Here is a 22713-nt window from a genome sequence, read left to right as displayed (position 1 = left end):
TTAGCACTTATTATATGCCTAGTATTTAGCTAGGTAGCAATAATAATAATAGCGGTTAACTTTTATTGTGTTCTTACTATGTGCCAGGCAGGCATTGTGCTAAGAACTATACAGATGGGATACCTCATTTAATCTGTAGAATGACTTTATGAGATTGGAATTATTGTTATTGTTATAATTATTATCTCCGATTTACAAATGAGGAAATTAAGGCACAAGGAATTTACTTTTTTTTTTTGAGGTTATAAAGCTAGTAAAATATGATCCCAGGGAGTCTGATTCCAGAACTTGTTCTCTTTAATGACTGTGTTAAAATTATCCTCTTGAAGGAAAGAAAAAAGAAAGAAAATAAAAACAAAACTATTTTATCTGGGCTAGTAAATAGCCAAGAAGGACTTTAAAAAATAAAATATACAAAATGACAGTAGTACATTTAAATAAATATAGTTAGGACTCAAAGTTGCATTTTGTAAGTTATAAATACTGTCACTCTAAAGGCTTTTCGCATGGATCAATTTGAGAAATCAATATTTTAAACTTTCTAGAGCTCAGGCTTAAAGACTATGGCGTGGAGCTCATTGAAGTTTCAGACAATGGATGCGGGGTAGAAGAGGAAAACTTTGAAGGCTTAAGTAAGTTGAATTTTGCTAATCCTATTTTAAAATATTTGGGCCAAATGTCTGAGAATTTGGGTTAACACTGTCTTAGGAAACACAAAACAGCTTTTTAAAACCAGTCACTTGGGTGGGTATGGTGTGTGTTCATTGCTGTGTCACTTGCGATCTCTTCGGCCTTACTCTCCACCTCTCTTTCAGCTCTGAAGCATCACACTTCTAAGATTCAGGAGTTTGCTGACCTCACTCAGGTTGAAACTTTTGGCTTTCGGGGGGAAGCTCTGAGCTCACTCTGTGCACTGAGGTGATGCAATAATTTTATCCACTAACTTGACCCCTTATAAAAATCTCTCTGAAAATTAAAAAGTATGATTAGAATCATTATTGTTTACACTTTTCCATCTGAATGTCTCAACTGCTAACTTCTGCATTCTGTTTTATCTTAGTACCAACCTAAGTGGTAATACTTCTGAAATGTAAGCAATGAATGAACAAAATGAAGCAAATAGTATTGTAAAAAAATTGTTACCCTTACTAAAGCAGTAACTTCTCAATTTAAAAGTGACATATAGATAATACATTATAGATGCCATATGCTATTGGTTTTAATTTATTTTGATGTTGAGGAAAAAATTTAGCTGAAGCACTTATTTAATTACACAACAGCTTCTAAGATTTTGTTAGAACAGTAGTAGCCAAACTGAGAAATAAATCTTTATTGGTGAATATGTAAGTTTTGAGATCTTTTATTTTGCAGTTTAACCAAAATAAGTATCAAAGCTTTTATCAAAACAAAACATTTACAGAACTCTCTCACTATCTATTGGGGGCCAAACCTTGGATTTTATGATGACTCCTCACCCATTTAAACTCTCTTGATGATCTCGGAGGGATCATCATCTTTTTAGGGGAGTTTAGAGAGAACAGAAGTGAGAAAATGAGCACGTGATGACGAGCACGTGGGAGTCTCTAGCTGACTGTGCTCTGCTGGCTTTTTCGTACAGTGATGTAACTATTTCTACCTGCCACACATCTGCGAAGGTTGGGACTCGACTGGTGTTTGATCACAATGGAAAAATCCTCCAGAAAACCCCCTACCCACGACCCAGAGGGACGACAGTCAGTGTGCAGCAGTTATTTTATACGCTACCTGTGCGCCATAAGGAGTTTCAAAGGAATATTAAAAAGGTACGGTGGGGCTTCCCTGGTGGTGCAGTGGTTGAGAATACACCTGCCAATGCAGGGCACACGGGTTCGAGCCCTGGTCCGGGAAGATCCCACATGCTGCGGAGCAACTAAGCCCGTGCGCTACAACTAACTGAGCCTGTGCTCTAGAGCCCACGAGCCACAACTACTGAGCCCACACACCTAGAGCCCATGCTCTGCAACAAGAGAAGTCACTGCAATGAGAAGCCCGCACACCGCAACAAAGAGTAGCCCCTGCTCACCGCAGTAGAGAAAGCCTGCGCGCAGCAACAAAGACCCAGTGCAGCCAAAAAATAAATTAATTAATAAATTAATTAATTAATTAAAAAAAGAAAGGTACGGTAAATTCAGAATCCGAGAGCCTAGAGAGTGTGATGCCCAAATGTAGTACAAGATCAGTCAGGGTGGTTTGCACTCCCGTTCATTCTCTTCCCTTAATTTTTGGAGAAGTGCTTAGCTTGCTTCTTCCCCTCAAAGACCTAACTTTTGGGTGATTTACCCTTTTCTTTTCTTTTTTAATATATCTATTTATTTTATTTATCTATTTATTTATTTTTTTGGCTGCGTTGGGTCTTTGTTGCTGCACATGGGCTTCCTCTAGTTGGGGCGAGCGGGGGCTACTCTTCATTGCAGTGCGCGGACTTCTCATTGCGGTAGCTTCTCTTGTTGCGGAGCACGGTCTCTAGGTGCGAGGGCTTCAGTACATGTGTGTTTGTGTGTGTGTGTGTGTGTATATATATGATTACAGTTTTGTAAAAACAAAGCAACTGGCCAAAATATGCATAGAAAAAAGCATGGGAGAGTAGACGCATGAATGCTACCAGTGGTTATTCTTGGATGTGTGATCACTTGTGCTTTTTGCCATCTTCCTTGTACTTTTCTGTTTTGTACCTATATTCTTTGTAATCAAAAAACTTAAACATATGCTGCTAAAAACTTTCTTTACCTCTAAAGCAATTTGTGCGAGTTTTAACTTTATTAATTTTGCAAAAATATAAACTTTAAAAATGTTTTTTAATTTAAATATTAAAAATTTTTTGTACAGAGAAAATTTTTATTATTATTTTGTATCTTAAGGTAAAAAAAAATTGGTGTCTCAGAAAATATAGGCATAAAGAACTTGTACTTGCCAGAGATGACCATTGTTAACAGTTTGGTGAGTCTTTCCAGACTCCTTTTAGTTTCATGTATTTATAAATCTTAGAAAATTTTTCAAGATAAATATTAAAAAAATGAAATCAAGTGACATAGAATATTAAACATTTAAGTCACATGGAATTGTGTGCAGTAGAAAGTTGGTATTGTCTCTGCCTACCTCCCAGAGTTTGGTTTACATCCCTTAGACTTTATTTTTTATTTTTAATATTTATTATTTATTTATTTGGCTGCTCTAGGTCTTAGTTGCAGCATGCGGGATCTTTAGTTGCAGTGTGCAGGGTCTTTAGTTGCAGCTTGCAAACTCTTAGTTGCGGCATGCATGTGGGATCTAGTTCCCTGACCAGGGATTGAACCCGGGCCCCCTGCATTGGGAGTGTGGAGTCTTAACCACTGGACCACCAGGGAAGTCCCTATATCCCTTAGACTTTAAATGCGTACATGTATATACAATCTTTATACATATGTTTCTATTTTTCTTTAAACAATTGGGATCATATTATATATACTGTTCTATACCTTGACTTTTTAATATAGTATATTGTAGATACCTTTTTTTGGTCGATTGGTAACTACCTTATTTTTTATCATGGCACCATTATGTGGATATACTGTAATTAATTAGCCCCTGGTTGATGGTTGCTTAGGTTGTTTATAATTTTTCACAATTACAGATTGTTTCAGTGAACATTTTCATAATATATCTTTTTTTAAAAATTTTTAAAATTTATTTATTATGTTTATGTTTGGCTGTGTTGGGTCTTCATTGCTGCGTGCAGGCTTTTCTCTAGTTGTGGCGAGCGGGGGCTACTCTTTGTTGCAGTGTGCGGGCTTCTTACTGCGGTGGCTTCTCTTGTTGCAGAGCTCAGGCTCTAGGCACACGGGCTCTAGGCACGCGTGTTCAGTAGTTGTGGCTTGCGGGCTCTAGAGCGCAGGCTCAGTAGTTGTGGCACACGGGGTTAGTTGCTCTGTGGCATGTGGGGTCTTCCCGGACCACGTCTCAAACCCGTGTGCCCTGCATTGGCAGGCGGATTCTTAATGACTGTGCCACCAGGGAAGCCCTTTCATAATAGATCTTTTTTTTTTTTTTTAATTTATTTATTTATTTTTTATTTATTTATGGCTGTGTTGGGTCTTCGTTTCTGTGCGAGGGCTTTCTCTAGTTGTGGCAAGTAGGGACCACTCTTCATCGCGGTGCGCAGGCCTCTCACTATCGCGGCCTCTCTTGTTGCGGAGCACAGGCTCCAGACGCGCAGGCTCAGTAACTGTGGCTCACGGGCCCAGCTGCTCTGCGGCATGTGGGATCTTCCCAGACCAGGGCTCGAACCCGTGTCCCCTGCGTTGGCAGGCAGATTCCCAACCACTGCGCCATCAGGGAAGCCCATCATAATAGATCTTTGATTGTTTATGCCAGTCTTTCTACAAGGATAAATTTCCAGAGGAGGGATTTCAAGGTCAAAGGGAACATACTTCTTGATTTTTAGAGCAGAAGGCCTGGACATTCTGGAAATGAGGGAAGTGTGGTGAAGAACCTTATCCTCTGATTTCCCTTTGGTACCACGTAGGGAGATTCAACTCATCGCTCATTCTGTCAGGAATAATTTGCCTTATTTGTGAGATGATAGGAGAACCTTGAATTGACTGTATAACTTGAATCATGTGCTTCTTGCAAGACTGAAGTAACGTTGAGTCCTTGCGTTTGTCTTTTTTAAACAGGAGTTCTCCAAAATGGTCCAGGTCTTACACGCCTACTGTATCATTTCAGCAGGCGTCCGTGTAAGTTGCACCAATCAGATTGGACAGGGTAAGAGGCAGCCTGTGGTGTGCACCAGTGGAGGCTCCAGCATGAAGGAAAATATCGGATCTGTATTTGGGCAGAAACAGGTAGTGGTGGCCCGTTTTTTGGTTTTTTGGTTTTTTTCTTGATTCAGGTGCTCCAATCTCTCACCTGGAGCTCTCCGGCAGTCTTTTCACTGATCACCTAGCCTCTAGACCAAAGCTCACTCTTATCCATCCACCACCACGCAATGAAAATAATCATTCTAGAACAAAAAACTGGGTGGCCAGTTGTTTAAAAACATTTTATTGCTCTAGTGATTATGGCAGGTTTCTCCTGTCCTTTCCAGTAGCATAGAGAATAAAATCTAAGAATTGATTTTTTTTAAATTATGTCCCTATCACAAAAATTAATCTTAGGAGCTGCAAGTTTTAAAATCATCCTTTTACTCTCTCCTTGAAAAAAAAAATATTGTGAGCAATGTATTGTTTATGGATGAGTAGGAGCACAAGTGTTTCATCTTGCTAATAAATCAAAATTATTTATTATAGAACTGCAAAATGCAACTATTGAGATTCTTTGTCCTCTTGATGTGGATAGCTTGGCTAGGAAGGAAAACACACGAAACCTTCGTTATATCTTCCTTTCTGAAGTCAGGCCGGTTCTCGCTTTATTAGGAAATAACTGTAAACCTTGATTTCTTTCAGTTGCAAAGCCTCATCCCTTTCGTGCAGCTGCCCCCTAGTGACACTGTGTGTGAAGAATATGGGCTGAGCTCTTCCCAGGCTCTGCATAACCTGTTTTGGTAAGTTGATTGGCGCCAGGAAAATTACGATCAAACAATTTTTTTGAGTTTTTTTTTTTTTTCCCTTTGGTTTTGTTTTTAAAGATTGTGATTTTTTTTTTTTTTTTTACTTTAAACATCTTTATTGAAGTATAATTGCCTTATAATGGTGTGTTAGCTTCTGCTTTATAACAAAGTTAATCAGTTATACATATACAATATGTTCCCATATCTCTTCCCTCTTGCATCTCCCTCCCTCCCACCCTCCCCATCCCACCCCTCTAGGTGGTCACAAAGCACCGAGCTGATCTCCCTGTGCTATGCGGCTGCTTCCCACTAGCTATCTATTTTACATTTGGTAGTGTATATATGTCCATGACACTCTCTCTCACCCTGTCAAGATTGTGATTTTAAAGCTTATAGTTTCTTATGTCCATTATAAACTGTAGGCAGTATTGTTGCTGAGAAAGAGGATTTATATGGAGGAGCCAGGGTTTTTTTGTTGTTTTTTATTTATTTATTTATTTATTTTTTTATGGCTGTGTTGGGTCTTCGTTTCTGTGCGAGGGCTTTCTCCAGTTGCGGCGAGCAGGGACCACTCTTCATCGAGGCGCGCGGGCCTCTCACTATCGCGGCCTCTCTTGTTGCGGAGCACAGGCTCCAGACGCGCAGGCTCAGTAATTGTGGCTCACGGGCCCAGTTGCTCTGCGGCATGTGGGATCTTCCCAGACCAGGGCTCGAACCCGTGTCCCCTGCATTGGCAGGCAGATTCTCAACCACTGCGCCACCAGGGAAGCCCGGAGCCAGGTTTTTAATGTAAACAATATTCTGGGTAACTGGTGCATTTTAGGGGGTTTCTTATTAAATTAGCATTTGTGTAAGAGGCTCTGTTTAGTGAACAATTAGAATAACTCTTCAATTATGTATGTTTCACTTTGTCAGGGCCTGGCATAGAGGGATAGAGGCGCTTTTCCTTTAACTCGTGCCTTACCCAGAATCCAATCCAGCATCATTAGTTTTAGTGTAAGAAAAATAGACATTTTTCCATAAGCAGAATTGGGCCCATATTGCTTACCCTCCCTCCACTTGCCTTTGGCTTATCCCTGAAATTAAAGATGGGGATTCATTTTTTATGCTAAGGTATCATTCTTATGGAAACTCAAATATCCCTGGGGTAAATCTCAGGTGAAGCTCTTAACCAACGCCATAGGTGATAGAAGTTTGCTAACTGAGAACAGATTTTATGTTTTATATTTATTTTTTTGGCCACACCATACGGATCTTAGTTTCCCGACTAGGGATTGAACCTGCACCCCCTGCACTGGAAGTGTGGAGTCTTAGCCACTGGACCTCCAGGGAAATCCCAAGAGAACAGATTTTAAAAAGGCGGGGAATGTGGGCAAAGAGCCTGGATACAGGTCCTTGGGCTCCCTGGACAGCTTGGTGGGGACTGCACGAAGGTTCTAGAATGTGAGTGTGGGGTGAGACCCACTCCTTGTGTGGAGGCCAAGGATTTAATAGGGAAAGTGAGAGCTGAAACGAATCAGTTTTGAACCCGCTGGGTTGCCCATGGAGGATTTGTTAACGATGGGAACTTTGGAACATTCCAGAGGGTCTGTGTTCCTTAATGATTCACCAGAATGGAGCACAGATACACGTTACCTGAAATGTTAATACTTGTCAGCTCGTCACCAGGGGTTATGTTTTTATTTTTCACTTTGAGAATGTGCTGTTTGATGTGTGTCTGATCCTTTCTGCTCTGGAATCCCGCCCTAATGGCATTAACATTGAACAGTATCTCAGGTTTTATTTCTCACTGTGCTCACGGCGTGGGAAGAAGTTCAACGGACAGACAGTTTTTCTTTATCAATCGGCGGCCTTGTGACCCAGCAAAGGTATTTCAAAATATGGGGGGATTAGTTTTTTCTTCTAGCTTTTAGTTTTAATTTTATTTTTTATTAAATAACATTTTCTGACACAGGCAATTTACATGGAACTTGGGACTTTGACTCAGAAACATTACTTTATCTTTTTTTTCATTCTTCTAATCAATTTTATTCTAAAATCATGTTTTTATGCAAATATATTGATATTATTTATTTTAAAAGACAATGCTATATTGTCATTTTAAAATATTTTTAAAAATATCTTTAAAATGTCTCGCTGTTAATTTCTTTTTAAAAAATTTTTTTATTATATTGGGGTATAGTTGATTTATAGTGTTGTGTTAATTTTAGGTGTATAACAAAGTGATTCAGTTATACATATACATGTGTCTATTCTTTTTAAAATTCTTTTCCAATTTTGGTTATTACAGAATATTGACTACAGTTCCCTGTGCTCTACAGTAGATCCTTTGTTGGTTATCTATAAATTATCTTATTTTAGGCATTTAAAAACGCCTACCATACAGTGGTTTCAATTATATATATGTGCACGTGCATACATATGGACATATTAATAACCAATATATTTATTATTGTAAAAATTATCACTATTAGAAGAAAGTAAACATTTTAAAACATTCACCATTATCTAGACTTTTTGGTATAGACTGACACACGTGCACATGCTTTTGTATTTTCTCTTTGTTCTGTCCATTTTCCAAGAAAATAAGGGCCCAGGTTACTTCTGCCTCAAACTTAAACTGATCATCTTGATATGATTATAGCACTTTTAGTGGTCAGTTTTGACTTTGCATCTTCAGCAACATTATACCTAGCAGTGAAAGCGCTGAGTGTTAATCACTAGACTGCCAGGGGATTCCCCAAAATTACTTCTATCAACCAGATATGGTTCAGCTTCTATTATTTTTCTTTTCTTTTTTTTTTTTTAATATTTTTTAGCATATATAGCGTAGAAGTTTTTATTTTGTTTTTTTTTTTTTCTTTTTTTGGCTGCGCCATGCAGCATGCGGGATCTTAGTTCCCCACCCAGGGATCCAACCCGTGCCCCCTGCATTGGGCGCACAGAGTCTTAACCACTGGACCACCGGGGAAGTCCCTCAGCTTCTAAATTTTTAACCTATATTGTAATTGGTGTGACTTTATGGCTTATCCCTAATGCCATTTAATAATCTCGTTATAAAGTCATATAAATACATTTCTGTGTACATTTGAATGTGTTTTATGAGCATTTAAACCGCACCTCATTTTATTGACATTTCTTCAAGAGCATCTTGAGTATGGAAAAAGATTCAGTTTTATGAATCTATGATTAAAGATACCCCTTTGAGAGGAAAGAGGAGACTTTTTGGGTGATGGATATCTTCATTATCTTGATTATGGGGATGGGTTCGTGTGTGTATATATATATCAGAATTTATCAAATTGTATACTTTTTTTATTTTTAATTAATTAATTTATTTATTTTTGACTGTGTTGGGTCTTCGTTTCTGTGCAAGGGCTTTCTCTAGTTGCAGCAAGCGGGGGCCACTCTTCATCGCGGTGCGCGGGCTTCTCACTATTGCGGCCTCTCTTGTTGCAGAGCACAGGCTCCAGACGCACAGGCTCAGTAGTTGTGGCTCACGGGCCTAGTTGCTCCGTGGCATGTGGGATCCTCCCAGACCAGGGCTTGAACCCATGTCCCCTGCATTGGCAGGCAGATTCTCAACCACTGCGCCACCAGGGAAGCCCTCAAATTGTATACTTTAAGTGCAGTTTGTTTTAGGCCAGTTATACCTCAAGAAAGCTGTTCAAAATGTATCCTTTTAATGGTTGGTTAGAGTAGCATGTTATTAGAAACTGGGGGAAGGAAACATTTATTCTTTTCTATGTTTTTTGTATAGGTTTCCAGACTTGTGAATGAGGTCTATCACATGTATAACCGGCATCAGTATCCATTTGTTGTTCTTAACATTTCTGTTGATATGGGTAAGTTCCACTGACATTTCAGTAAAATTGGTGACTTACTCTTTTTTTTTTATCTGGCTGCACATGGGCTTTCTCTCGTTGCGGCGAGCAAGGGCTGCTCTTCGTTGCGGTGCACGGGCTTCTCATTGTGGTGGCTTCTCTTGTTGCAGAGCACGGGCTCTAGGCGCGCGGGCTTCAGTAGTTGTGGCACGTGGGCTCTAGAGCACAGGCTCAGTAGTTGTGGCGCACGGGCTTAGTTGCTCCATGGCATGTGGGATCTTCCCGGACCAGGGATCAAACCGTGTCCCCTGCATTGGCAGGTGGATTCTTAACCAATGTGCCACCAGGGAAGTCCCTGGTGACTTACTCCTAAAAGAATAAAATGAGATTATAAAGCTCTGATATGACCAGAAAGAGACTTTTATAGTAACAATTAATGGTGATATATATTTTTATAGACTTAAAAAATTTTTTTTAATTAAAAAAAAATCTTTTTAGACTTTTATTTTTTATACAGACTTTCCTGCTTTCTACTAGAAACTACGTTAATTGTATTATTCGGAAAATGTGACTTTTTCATGTCAGCCGAGGGAGAAAGTAGACTAAATGTTCTTCCTGATTTTGAAAATAATTCATTTCATGTAGTTATTTTTCTTCTGATTGCTAATATTATGGTTTATTGTTATTCAATATTTTTTTTAGGTGCTTAGAAATATATATGTGCACACCTTAAAAAATATATATATAATGATATATATATCTATCCATATTTTTTGGAGTGAGAAAATAATTTTGGGTAATTTTGTGCTCTTTATCCTTAGATGTGAACATTTTCTTTTCCATGTCATTAAAGTTTATTCAGAAACATGATTTTAATAGCTGTATTGTATTTCAATGTGTGGATATATCTTGATTGTAAACTTTTATGTTTGTGCCTATTTTAGTCGTTTTCAGTTTTTAGAAATTCAAATAATGTTCTTATAGATAAGTCATTACCTATATTTTTGATTATTTCTTTAAGATAAATTTCTAGAAGTAGAATCATTGGGTCAGTGAATGTGATCCTGTTATACCGATTTACACACCTACCAACAATGTACTAGGTATTATAATTTTTAACCAGATTCAATAGGTGATAAAAATGACATTTTAGTTTGCAATTTTATCGTACCTTTTTATGGGTTTATTTGCTTTTTTTCTTTTGCAATTTACCTACTCAAATGCTTGCATATTTCATGTGTTTAAAAAATTATTCATCTTTTCCTTGTTTATTTGAAAGGGCTAGTTTTATAGTATGAATATGAATCTGGACACGGCTTTTGGCAAGTGCAAGTGAATAAAATAGTCAATGGGGAAATCTCTCTTGTTAAACGTGAACTTAAACACAATTGGCATCTTTTCTATTTTGCTGTAGAATGTGTCGACATCAACGTTACTCCAGATAAAAGGCAAATTTTACTACAGGAGGAGAAGCTTTTGTTGGCAGTTTTAAAGACGTCTTTGATAGGAATGTTCGATAATGATGTTAACAAACTCAACGTCAGTCAGCAGCCGCTGTTTGATGTCGAAGGTAAGAAAAACACAAGTGTATAAACAGCTTCTAAAACTTGTAGCTGTTGTGATACTTTCCTTATTTTTCCGGAGGTAAAGTTTTTTTTGGCATGAAACAAAATCTATCAGATTTTGATCGGTACCTACCACCTCCATCTCTGTACAATGCACAAATAGACATGGAGATAGGGGGCAGGCTGGCCTAGAGGAGTATCTGCCCCAAGAAGTGGATCTGGCTGTCAGAGGGGGTAACGGCCAACTCAGAGAGGACGTGTCACCCTAGAAAGTATGTAGCTGCAGATTTAAGGTAGTCTGGATTAAAACGGATGCAAGCCACCTCCGTTATCACCCAGGGATACATTCTTACCAAGACTCACCCATTCTCCTTTCAATAAACACGCCCCCATTGGAATTCCCTGGCAGTCCATTGGTTAGGACTCAGCACTTTCACTGCCGGGGCCTGGGTTCAATCCCTGGTTGGGGAACTGAGATTCTGCAAGCCAAGCAGCGTGGCCAAAACCAAAAACCAAACAAACAAAAACACCTCCCGATCGTGGCAAGCCTTTTGTTAATTTCCAGAGTTCTGAAAAAGTTGATTCTGACCATTTTTGCCCGTTTTCTCCTATCTTTTATGGAGTAGGGAATTTGGGGGGGCCCTTACTCTGCCGTTTTCCCTTACGGCCCCCCTGTGCATTCATCACTGAGTAGCATGTTGAGATGAGACTTGGCCCAAGGCTGGTTTGACCTCTGTAAAAATATGCACAATCACTGTTTTACTTCCTGGTCCTGAGTGAGCAGCCTTTCGTTTAAATAGTTGGTTTTATTCTTTTGCATCCAAACCAAGTGCATCCGGGGCACCTTGGGAGGAGTCCACAGCTGAGCCCCAGCAGCCTTCCGTAGCAGAGACAGGAGCTGGCGGCTACCCCTTCTGACAGCCAGATCCACTCCTTGGGGTGGATACCCTTCTCTAGGCCAACCTGCCCCCGACCTCCACGTCTGTTTGTGCAGAGACGGAGGTGGCGGGTCCCCATCACTGTGTCCTCCGGGCTGTGGCGGGGGGAAGACCAGAGCAGCTCAGGAAGCTGAAATTATGTTTGGTGGAAAGCTCAGGTGACAGTGGGAGGAGGTCGTTCTGGGATGAGGCTTTGTAACCCCAGGGTACCAGGAGCCATAAGCCAGGGGTTAAGAGGAGGGGCGGGACCCAGAGTGGCTCTGTCCTCGCATTTCCTAACACCCGGGGGGTTGGGGGGCAGAGAGGCTGACTTGGAAGACAGTGAGGTGCGCTCTCATCAAGTGCCACGGTCGGCAGTTGTGACAGTCGGAGAGTATGGTGGGGACACAAGCTCCTAAGGGTGGGGAGGGGCTGCTGGGTGGTGGGAGAGGCGCACAGGAGCCCTGCCATGAGTGCGGCCGAGCTACTGACCTCACATCTCTGCCGCCCACTCTCTGCATGGGATAATATGGCTGCGTGCGTGCGTGTGTGTGCGCGCATGCGCGTCGGGGCGCTCACGGGCGGGGGATGGGGCGGAGGATGGTAGGGAGCGTCACATCTTTGTGGAACAGGCCGGTGGTGGCAGCTCTGAGCGCACGCGCATGCACACACACGCGCGCGCACGTTTTCAGAGAGGCCACCCCATACAGAGAGAAACTGCTCAACTTACCTCTGCATCTTGAGGCACAGTCAAATCAACGCCCTCTTTTTAGCCCTTTCATCGAAGGACAGCATCCACACAGAAGCAAATGTGTCGTGAGTGCATCCGCCCTGAGATCAGGAAATAGCACCCACAGAACCACCCTTGTACCCCTTTTCAGACGCTAACCCCCAGTGGGAACTGTTTCCCCGACTTCTAACACCATGGATTCGTTTTATCTGTTTTTAATTTGAAGGCATCCAGTATTTACATTTTTCCATCGTTGGTTTCTCTCTCAATATTTTGTATGTGAGATTCATCCAAGTCCTGTGTGACAATTCATTTATTCATTCTCGTTGCTGTACAGTGTTCTGTTGTATTTAAATACCACGACTTATTTGTGGACAAGTGGGTTGTTTCCAGGATTGGGCTGCCATGAATATAGCTGTCACGAATATCCCCACCCATGGTTTAGGCCAGCACAGGTAGACATTTCTGGTAGGAAAGCAGTGCGGGGTCACAGGTGTGCATGTTCAGATTAGATGTTCCCAGAGAGTTTTACAAAGCAGTTATACCAATTTCAACACCACCAGCAGTATTTAAGCATCCCATTTGATCCTCAGCCTTGTAAACATTTTTTTTTTTTAATTTTACCTGTTCTGTTGAGTATATAGTGGCATCCCATTGTGGTTTTAATTCGTGTCTCCTTTATGGTTCATGTAGAACTGTGTTCACACATCGGATCAGGCATTCGGAGCTCCTCTTTTGTGAAGTGCCTGTTCACGTAAAAGTATCCGCTTATTCTGTTTCCGCGCAGCCCCTGATGCCCTTCTCTGTTCACATCTGCTTAGGTCACTTAATAAAAAGGCATTCGGCAGAGGTGGAGAAGCCCGTGCCAGAAAAGCAGGATGATCCCGCCCCGTTAAGGACTCGCGGGGAAGAGAAAAGGGCAGTGACCATTTCCAGACTGAGAGAGGCCTTTTCCCTTCGTCACACAGTGGAGAACAAGTCTCGGGGCCCGAAGGCCACCGACCCAAGACGGATTTCTCCACGACAGAAAAGCAGCACCCCATTTCCTAGCGCTTCAGGGCCCCTCTGCTCCCGGAAGCACATCTCTGAACCTCGGGAGGAAGGGATGACTTCCACTCAGAGGCCCTGTGACCCGATGGGCAGAGTGGACACGGAGGAGGGCTGGGGGCACAGCAGCGCATCTGCCGGCTCTGAGGAGGGGTCCAGCACCCCAAAAACGGGCAGCCACCCCAGCAGTGACCATGTGGCAAGCTCCCCCAAAGATGGGTTTTCGCAAGAAAATGTGGAGTCTTTGGAGAAGTTACCTGAAACTGACCATCGTCTTTCGGGCACGAATTGCCACTTAGACCACGAAGAAAGCGGCTCCCGACCTAGAGTTTTGCTGCAGCCTACTCACCTCTCATCCCCAAACGCAAAACGTTTTAAAAAAGAAGGGGTTCCTTTAAATCCCGATGTCCCTCCAGAGTCCGTGAAAACTCAGAACGCTTCAACGTATGAGGTGGATGTAGCTGTTGAAATTAACAAGAAAATAGTGCCCCTTGACTTTTCTATGAGTTCTTTAGCCAAACGAATAAAGCAGTTATGTCAGCAAGAACAGCAACGAGAAGGTGGACAAAATTATAGGAAGTTTCGGGCAAAGATTTGCCCTGGAGAAAATCAAGCAGCAGAAGATGAACTAAGAAAAGAGATAAGGTAACACTTTTTCCACTCACCAACTTCTTTTCCTTGCCTTTCAAATCCATCACATTAATTTTCTTTAAAGAACTCTTTCACCAGGCAGTTCTGCAGCCTGAAATCTTGCAAGAATTTTTTTCCTTAGATTTTCTCTGCGTATCTTTTCCATCGGTCCAAATCAATCAAGGCCTTCTTGGCCCCAATTTTATTCCTTTTCCTGGAGGTTTTCAGCCCATGGTGACTTCTCCCTGCATTGAATTCAGGGCAGCTTTGGGGAACATTGCTATTTCCCATCTTTCCATTTTAACATGTATGAGGAAAAATCACATTTTCAAAGCTATGATTTCAAGAAGATTGCATCAGATAAGGCTAAGTAAAAAAGTCAATTTAAAGAAAAATCTTCACAATACAGATAATAGAAAACACTGGTCACCAGCACTTTCTTGACAGTAGTCATGTCCAACATTGTGACTCTTAAAAATGATGAATTCTTTTGAAATAGTTTTTATTTTTTAAATTTTGTCTTTGTTTTGTGTCACCAGTTACTGAAATGTGCTGTGTCCTGTGCACAGTGCAACTCAGCAAGTACATTGCATTTTTATAGCACTTTTAGCCTGGACCACACAGGCTTTGCCTAATTTCAGTTATAAATTCTTCACCGAGTGTTATATAATTTCTTTGTTATTCATAGTGCCTAGCTTATGTGGAGAAGGGTTTTCAGGAACCTTTCTTTCTTTTAAAAGGTGTGTAATTAATGGAAATGAACCTCTCTGGTTGTGAACTCAGAGGGAGCCAGTGAAGAGAGCCAGGTTACTTAAATATTTTTAAATAGAGATTTTAATTAAGTTTGCAAACATGTATTGATCACCTGTTACCGTGGTTTTTTTTTTTGTTTTTTTTTTTTAATTATTTATTTATTTATTTATTTATTTATTTTTGGCTGTGTTGGGTCTTCGTTTCTGTGCTAGGGCTTTCTCCAGTTGTGGCAAGTGGGGGCCCCTCTTCATCGCGGTGCGCGGGCCTCTCATTATCGCGGCCTCTCTTGTTGCTGAGCACAGGCTCCAGACGCGCAGGCTCAGTAATTGTGGCTCACGGGCCCAGTTGCTCCGCGGCATGTGGGATCTTCCCAGACCAGGGCTCGAACCCGTGTCCCCTGCATTGGCAGGCAGATTCTCAACCACTGCGCCACCAGGGAAGCCCAAAAGAGAGAAATCTTTTTTTTGTTTGTTTTTTTTAACAGCTAACATTATTTATTTATTTATTTATTTATTTATGGCTGTCTTGGGTCTTCGTTTCTGTGCGAGGGCTTTCTCTAGTTGTGGCAAGCGGGGGCCACTCTTCATTGCGGTGCGCGGGCCTCTCTTGCTGCAGAGCACAGGCTCCAGACGCGCAAGCTCGGCAATTGTGGCTCACGGGCCCAGCCGCTCTGCGGCATGTGGGATCTTCCCAGACCAGGGCTCGAACCCAGACCAGGGCTCGAACCCGTGTGCCCTGCATTGGCAGGCAGATTCTCAACCACTGCGCCACCAGGGAAGCCTGTTACCGTGGTTTTTGAATGTTGGTATGCCTAAGAATCACTTGGAGAGCTTGTTAAACAAGCAGGACCTATGTATGGCCAGATTCCAGTGTTTCTGCTTTAGTAGATCTGGTGGATCTTGGGTGTGGAGCCCAGGAATCAGCATTTTTGACAAGTACCCCAGAAGGTCACATTGAGAAGCTGATCCACAAGGGCCTGGCATTGGCTTCTGGCTTTCAGGGCACGGCTGTTGGATTGGCTGTACTTCTGAGCTATTGGTCTGATGAGGTTTACTTTTTCCTGAGAAGCACAGGAAAAAGTACTGAGCTAAAGATTAGGCAGCAGTGAAGATATTGAGGTTGTGTTTACCAGCTCCTGTTTCTGCATTTTGAATTATAACTAAATATACCAAGCTGTAAAACTTTGTTTCTTTAAGCCAGATGCTAGGTTCTAGTTTATGGTGGGAGATACACCTGCCAAAGACACAGAAGACCCGGGTCTTCAGGCCGACACAGGTTCTTCCCATGGGCAATCTGCCTGGGCAACCGGAGCAGACTTAGACAGTTCCTGGAAGAGCAGTCAGAGCCAGGGAGTTGGTGGTATTTGTGCCAATTACCAGTTTATTGCCTCTCAGTTCCAAATCCACTCTTTGCCCTGCTTTGCAGTCCTAGAGGCTGAACCATGTAAGCATTTCTCCTGGTGCACTGTTAGACTTGATCAGCAGGGGGCGCTGTGATGCCCTTGTCTTTTCCTCCTACAAGGCAGCCACTGGCAGCAGGCAGGAGGCCCAGCATTGCTCACTCTGCTTCTCCAACCAACTTATTTTCATTCATAAATGAATGAAATGCAGCCATGCCTGTTCCAACAAAGTCTGAAGCTCAGCCTGGGGTGGGCAGGGGGTGGGGGGGCGGGTGCCCCCATTAGAAGGATTGATATCCACTATTGACAAAAAGGTACTCATATACAGGTAGCCCTCCATATCTGCCGGTTCTGCAACTGCAGATCGAAAATTTTAAAAAATTCCAGAAAGTTCCAAAAAGCAAAACTTGAATTTGCTGCGTGCTGGCAACTATTTTACATAGCATTGACATTGTAGTAGGTATTATGAGTAATCTAGAGATGATTTAAAGTATATGGGAAGGATGTGCATAGGTTATATGCAAGTACTGTGCCATTTTATGTAAGGGATGTGAGCATCTGTGCATTTTTGTATCCTGGGGGTCCTGGAACCAATCACCTGCATATACCCAGGGACAACTGTACATATTGGTGGGAGTGTAAACTTTTATAGATCTCCTATCAAAGTAAAGTGTACACATATAATAACACATCTAGGGATTTATCATACAGGTACATCCACAGTAGAGAAGATCTGTGTACAGGGATGTTGCACCTTTGTGTTTCTTAAAATGGATACAACTGAAGTGTCCTTTAGTAGAGAGTTTGTCAGACAAATTGGTACATCCACATAATGAATTCCTACATGGACATTAAAAAGAATGAAGTAGGTGTCTATATATGGGTCTGAAAAAATATCTGAGATTCATTGTTAAGTGATGAGAGTGAAACGGTATGAAGAATTGATTCCATTTTTGTTGTTTCTTTTTAAACAGTGTATAGTCAAAGGTCTGGAAGGATATGGACCAAATCATTAATAGTAGTAACTAATGTCACCTGGAGAGTTGGAGGAATGAATAACTAATGTTATCCTTAGAAAGTGGGATTTTTAGGGACTTTGTCTATTTTACGTTTTTGTACTTTTTTTTTTTTTTAATTATTTATTTATTTTTGGGTGTGTTGGGTCTTCGTTTCTGTGCAAGGGCTTTCTCTAGTTGCGGCGAGCGGGGGCCACTCTTCATCACGATGCGCAGGCCTCTCACTGTCGCGGCCTCTCTCGTTGCAGAGCACAGGCTCCAGATGCGCAGGCTCAGTAGTTGTGGCTCACGGGCCCAGTTGCTCCGCGGCATGTGGGATCTTCCCAGACCAGGGCTCGAACCCGTGTGCCCTGCATTGGCAGGCAGATTCTCAACCACTGCGCCACCAGGGAAGCCCTGTTTTTGTACTTTTTTATTAGTGTTTTATAAGCAGAGAAGGAATCTTTTAAAATGTCTTCTAAAATGGGAATTCCCTGGCAGTCCAGTGGTTAGGACTCCGTGCTTTCATTGCTAAGGGCGCGGGTTCAATCCCTGGTTAGGGAACTAAGACCCCCACAAGCCGTGCAGCGCAGACAAAAAAAGAAATTAAAATGTCTTCTAATTAACATTTTCTACATGCAGCAAAACGATGTTTGCAGAAATGGAAATCATTGGTCAGTTTAACTTGGGATTTATCATCACCAAACTGAATGCGGATATCTTCATAGTGGACCAGCATGCCACAGATGAGAAATACAACTTCGAGATGCTTCAACAGCACACTGTTCTCCAGGGTCAAAGGCTTATAGCGTAAGTTCATTTCAGTGTTCAGAATTTTCAGTGTTGTTTCATCCCCCAAATTTAAGATCTCTTAGCTATAGGTGTGTCTATCTTTATCTCTATCTAAACCTATCTATACCTATCTATCTATCTATCTATATTTTTTGGCTGTACATATCCTTGCAGCAGATTTTTATACTTTTTGCATAATAATAGTCATACCTGCCATTTATGGAGTGCTTATTTGGTGCCAGGCACTGTTGAAGCAATTTATATTTAATCCTCACAGAGTTTGAAGTAGTTACTATGTATTACCACCAACATCTCACAGGTGATAAAACTGAGAGACCTTTAATAACTTGCCCAAGGTCACACAGCTAATGGATTCTTTAAGTATCAAAAGATACTTAAAGTTCTTTTAAGCTGTTCAAAAATGCTGATCACTGGTTGGCCAGAAAATCCTTTTGATGAAGAGCAATTTATAGTACGGAGTATATCTACTTAGAGTAGGTGGAATTCACTCGTTCAGAAGGTCAGCAGTGCCTGTGTGTCTGTCCTCAGCTATGGTAGAGCAATTCCAGTGATTAGTCACTGCAGAATTTGGTATTTATCTCTCTTTTGCCAAATTGAATGTTTTACACTGACCATTTCACAAGGCGGTGTGATGGTGTAGCATATAAACCAGAAGTCTTTTCTGAAGCGAAGTCGTAAGGAGAGGTCTTGGATTTTCATTTGGGAAATTAAACTACATAATTAACTCAGATCCCAACAGCAGCAGATCCCAGCATGAAGAAGTTACCACTAAAACAGCCACTCAGCTGGAAAACATACCTAGTTTATTTGCTGAGTACTCTGTATCCTACAGAATGGCTTAATTATATTTATTTTCAGTAGGAGTAAGTAGTAATAGTAAAGACATTGAATGAGCCACTTTATAATACTGAGCTATTCCTGCCCCTGTTACAGAGGTCGTTTATTTTTTAGCCATCTGGTGTAAGTACGGTCTCGTTTGTGGCATTTCAAGTTGACCTGGATAATCACAGGCCACTGTGGGTCCCACGTGGATCACACTTCAGGATGAAAGGATAAAGACCACAACTGCATCCTTTCCTACCGGCCCTGCATAGTTTGGCCCTGATGACCTCTTCAGCTGTTCCTAAGCCCTCTTCTCCTGTTCTCTATACTCTGGCCATCCTTCCTTTTCCCTTGACAGGCCTGATGAATTCCTACAGAGCCATTAAGCAGAATGAAGCAGATCTTTGTGTGTGGCTCTGGGAACATCCGTGGTCCATCCTAGGGCCTTTTTACAGACTGTTGTCTCTGCCTAGAATACTTGCCCCTGCACCCACCCCTCACCCCCATCACCTGATAACTGCCACTCAGCCCCAGATCTCAGCTCAAAGGTCACTTCCTCAGAGAAGCCTTCCCTGACGCCCTCTCTCTCCAGGCCAAGTCTCACATGCTCTGTGCTCCTATGGTCCTGGGTGTCTCTTCTTCCTGATTCTCAGTGTAGTTTGTAATTACAATTTGTTTGTTTGACTGTTTGATCAGTGTCTTTTTTTCCCCACTAGACTGTTTGTTTCATGAGAGCAGAGAACGGGTCTGTGTTTGCTCACCTTTATGTCTCCTGCCTTTAGCGGTGTCTGTCTTACTAAGCACTCAGTAAATCCAAGAGGAGAGATGGATGGATGAAGAATGCAGGCAGGGGGGACTTCCCTGGCAGTCTAGTGGTCAAGACTTCGCCTCCAGTGCAGGGGGTACGGGTTCGATCCCTGGAGCTGAGATCCCACATGCCTTGGGGCCAAAAAACCAAAACATAAAACAAAAGCAATATTGTAACAAATTCAATAAAGACTTTAAAAATGGTCCACATCAAAAAATAAAATCTTTTAAAAAAAAGAAAAAAAAAGATGCAAGCAGAAGGAGCAGGATAGCAAAACAGATGCTGTTTCTTCTGTTTTCAAATGTCTGTAGTGACCGAACCCAACTTTTCAAATCGTCTTTATTGTGAGGAGGAAAAATAGCATTTTTAGGTCATATTGTTATCTTGGAGAAGAGAATTTTAAAAAAGACAGTCATTGGGGTGGTACGGCAGATTGAGGAAAGGCAAACTACTTTTGGAGTTACTCTAACTTCTAAAAAGAACTTAGAAAAAAAAGAAATTAAAAGGAAATGCTCAGAGTTTTGTGACAGGAGAGGCTCATAGCTGAAAGCATGTTATTCGTGTTGCTTTTTGAAATGAATTCAAAGGATCACAGAATGGTTATTTTAGTTTCATTTCTGCTTTAGAGCCAAATGTTTGACTTCAAGGTCTAGTTTGGGTCTCTGTTTTTCAGACCTCAGACTCTCAACTTAACGGCTGTCAATGAAGCAGTTCTAATAGAAAATCTGGAAATATTCAGAAAGAATGGCTTTGACTTTGTTATCGATGGAGACGGTAAGTTATTACTTAGGACTGTAGAACTGTGTCCTTTTAGAGCTGAGAACGATCTTTTTTTTTTTTTTTGATAAATTTATTTTATTTATTTATTTTTGGCTGTGTTGGGTCTTCATTGCTGTGCGCGGACTTTCTCTAGTTGCGGCGAGCGGGGGCTACTCTTCGTTGTGGTGCGCTGGCTTCTCATTGCGGTGGCTTCTCTTGTTGCGGAGCATGGGCTCCAGGTGTGTGGGCTTCAGTAGTTGTGGCACGCAGGCTTCAGTAGTTGTGGTGCGCGGGCTGTAGAGCGCAGGCTTCAGTAGTTGTGGCACACGGGCTTAGCTGCTCTGCGGCATGTGGGATCTTCCCGGACCAGGGCTCGAACCCGTGTCCCCTGAATTGGCAGGTGGATTCTTAACCACTGCGCCACCAGGGAAGCCCGAGAACGATCTTTGAGGTCATACACTTCAGCGTATTTTATAAGAGATGAACATGCTTCCCCGCAAAAGCGTTTTGCTTCTGCCCTCTCTTTCAGATGTTCCTTACAAATAGCACCCAAATGAAACGGATTTTTCAAATGACGGCTTCTTCTTCAAATTTTCTTCTTTTAGCGCCGGTCACTGAAAGAGCTAAATTGATTTCCTTGCCAACTAGTAAAAGCTGGACCTTTGGACCCCAGGACATAGATGAACTGATCTTCATGCTGAGCGACAGCCCCGGTGTCATGTGCCGGCCTTCCCGGGTCAGGCAGATGTTTGCCTCCAGGGCGTGTCGGAAGTCTGTAAGTAAAGAAAGCTTGTCTGCAGGAGCCTGGCGGGTCTGCTCCAGCTCGTGGGCCTTGGAAGTTCTCAGTTCAGCCCCTGACTTGTCAGCCTTATTAAATGTGGGTGATGGTCGCTCTGGGCTGTGTACGTAGAGTCCCATTGTCCTCAGCCATTGTAACACATAAACCCTGCACGTCTGCCCGAGGTCAGACCTCCGACCCATAATTACTGCTCTTTCTTGGCGTCCCTGAAGCAGTGTCCTCAGAGCCTTCGTCACTCCCACGCAGTTAGCTGGGTATCCACGTGGTTCGTCTGTGGCCCTTATGGGTATTAATGACACTGGTGGGTAAAGATTAGGTGCCGCCAGCCCTCAGGGGCCCTGCACGAGATTATCCAGAACCCTGCGGTCAGCTCGCTCTTCACAGGAGCCCCAGGGGCGGGCACCGCGTGTTGTCTGGTTGCCGCTGCTCAGACTGGTTCTAGAAGACGATAGCAGCGGTTGGTGATGAGCCTGACGTCAGAGCGGAGCGCGTGTGTTTGCATCACCTGGCCCCCCCTCCCCTCACTCACTCAGCAGAGACCCCTTGAGCCCCCGCTGGGTGGCCGGCCCTGGTCCGGGCGCTGGGGGCACAGGTGACCCGGCAGATGAGGTCCTTGCCCTCGTGGAGCTTACAGTTTAGTGGGGGAAATGGACATAACGTTAAGAACGGCAGCCTCAGGTACAAGTTCGGTACAGAAAACAGTATGGGGGTGGGGAGTGAGCACCGGGAAGCGAGGCGGGTGGTCGGGGTGAGGCTGTCTGAGGAGGTGACCTCCCAGCCGACGCTTGGAAGGTGAGCTGGAGCCCCTTGGGGAAGAACTTTCCAGATAGAAGAAACAGCAAGTGCAAAGGTTTGGCGTGTTTGGCGAAGCCAGAGGCTGACCCCGTGTGACTGGGGCGGGGGACCAGGATGGGAGCGGGGCCCCGTCCGGGGACCCACTTAGGGTCCTTGGGATCCTGGTCCGAACCTGGGCGTCTGCGCTGCACGTGTCAGGAGGTGCTGGAGGGTGACCATGGGGAAGAGACCACAGAGAGGGTGTCATAACGGAAATGAGGGAGGTGGGGCAAGGGCTGCGGCATTTTCACCTTTGGGGGCGGTGGGGTTCAGCCTTCTCTGTTAGACACGTTGTATTTGAGATCCTATTAGACGTGAGAGGAGGTGTCTGAGAACAGTCAAGTCAGTGAATCCAGAGCCAGGGGAAGTGTCAGTGCTGGAGAGAAAGGTTTAGATTTTCTAAGTTACGCCCATGGCATTGGATGAAATTCCTCCAGGCAAGAGTTTGAGGAGAG

General features: G+C 42.8%; 1 protein-coding gene across 7 annotated transcripts in view; it reads left to right on the top strand.

Moving 5' to 3' along the window:
* Positions 1 to 22713, top strand: part of LOC118880609 (radial spoke head 10 homolog B-like) — a 69282-nt gene that overhangs the window by 2515 nt on the left and 44054 nt on the right. For 6 of the 7 annotated variants that reach the window (XM_036824296.1, XM_036824297.1, XM_036824299.1 and 3 more), the window contains exons 3-14: positions 546 to 632; positions 816 to 918; positions 1619 to 1802; positions 4692 to 4859; positions 5460 to 5557; positions 7332 to 7431; positions 9324 to 9408; positions 10802 to 10957; positions 13421 to 14291; positions 18066 to 18233; positions 20540 to 20640; positions 21231 to 21400. In XM_036824296.1, coding sequence (XP_036680191.1) covers positions 546 to 632; positions 816 to 918; positions 1619 to 1802; positions 4692 to 4859; positions 5460 to 5557; positions 7332 to 7431; positions 9324 to 9408; positions 10802 to 10957; positions 13421 to 14291; positions 18066 to 18233; positions 20540 to 20640; positions 21231 to 21400 — 2291 coding nt within the window. Of the gene's footprint in view, positions 1 to 545; positions 633 to 815; positions 919 to 1618; positions 1803 to 4691; positions 4860 to 5459; positions 5558 to 7331; positions 7432 to 9323; positions 9409 to 10801; positions 10958 to 13420; positions 14292 to 18065; positions 18234 to 20539; positions 20641 to 21230; positions 21401 to 22713 lie in introns of those variants that run through there. The other variant, XM_036824301.1, reaches the window with a different exon arrangement.

Source organism: Balaenoptera musculus, chromosome 15 (assembly GCF_009873245.2).
Source record: "Balaenoptera musculus isolate JJ_BM4_2016_0621 chromosome 15, mBalMus1.pri.v3, whole genome shotgun sequence".
Taxonomy (NCBI): Eukaryota; Metazoa; Chordata; class Mammalia; order Artiodactyla; family Balaenopteridae; genus Balaenoptera; species Balaenoptera musculus.
This window is presented reverse-complemented; position numbering and strand designations above follow the sequence as displayed.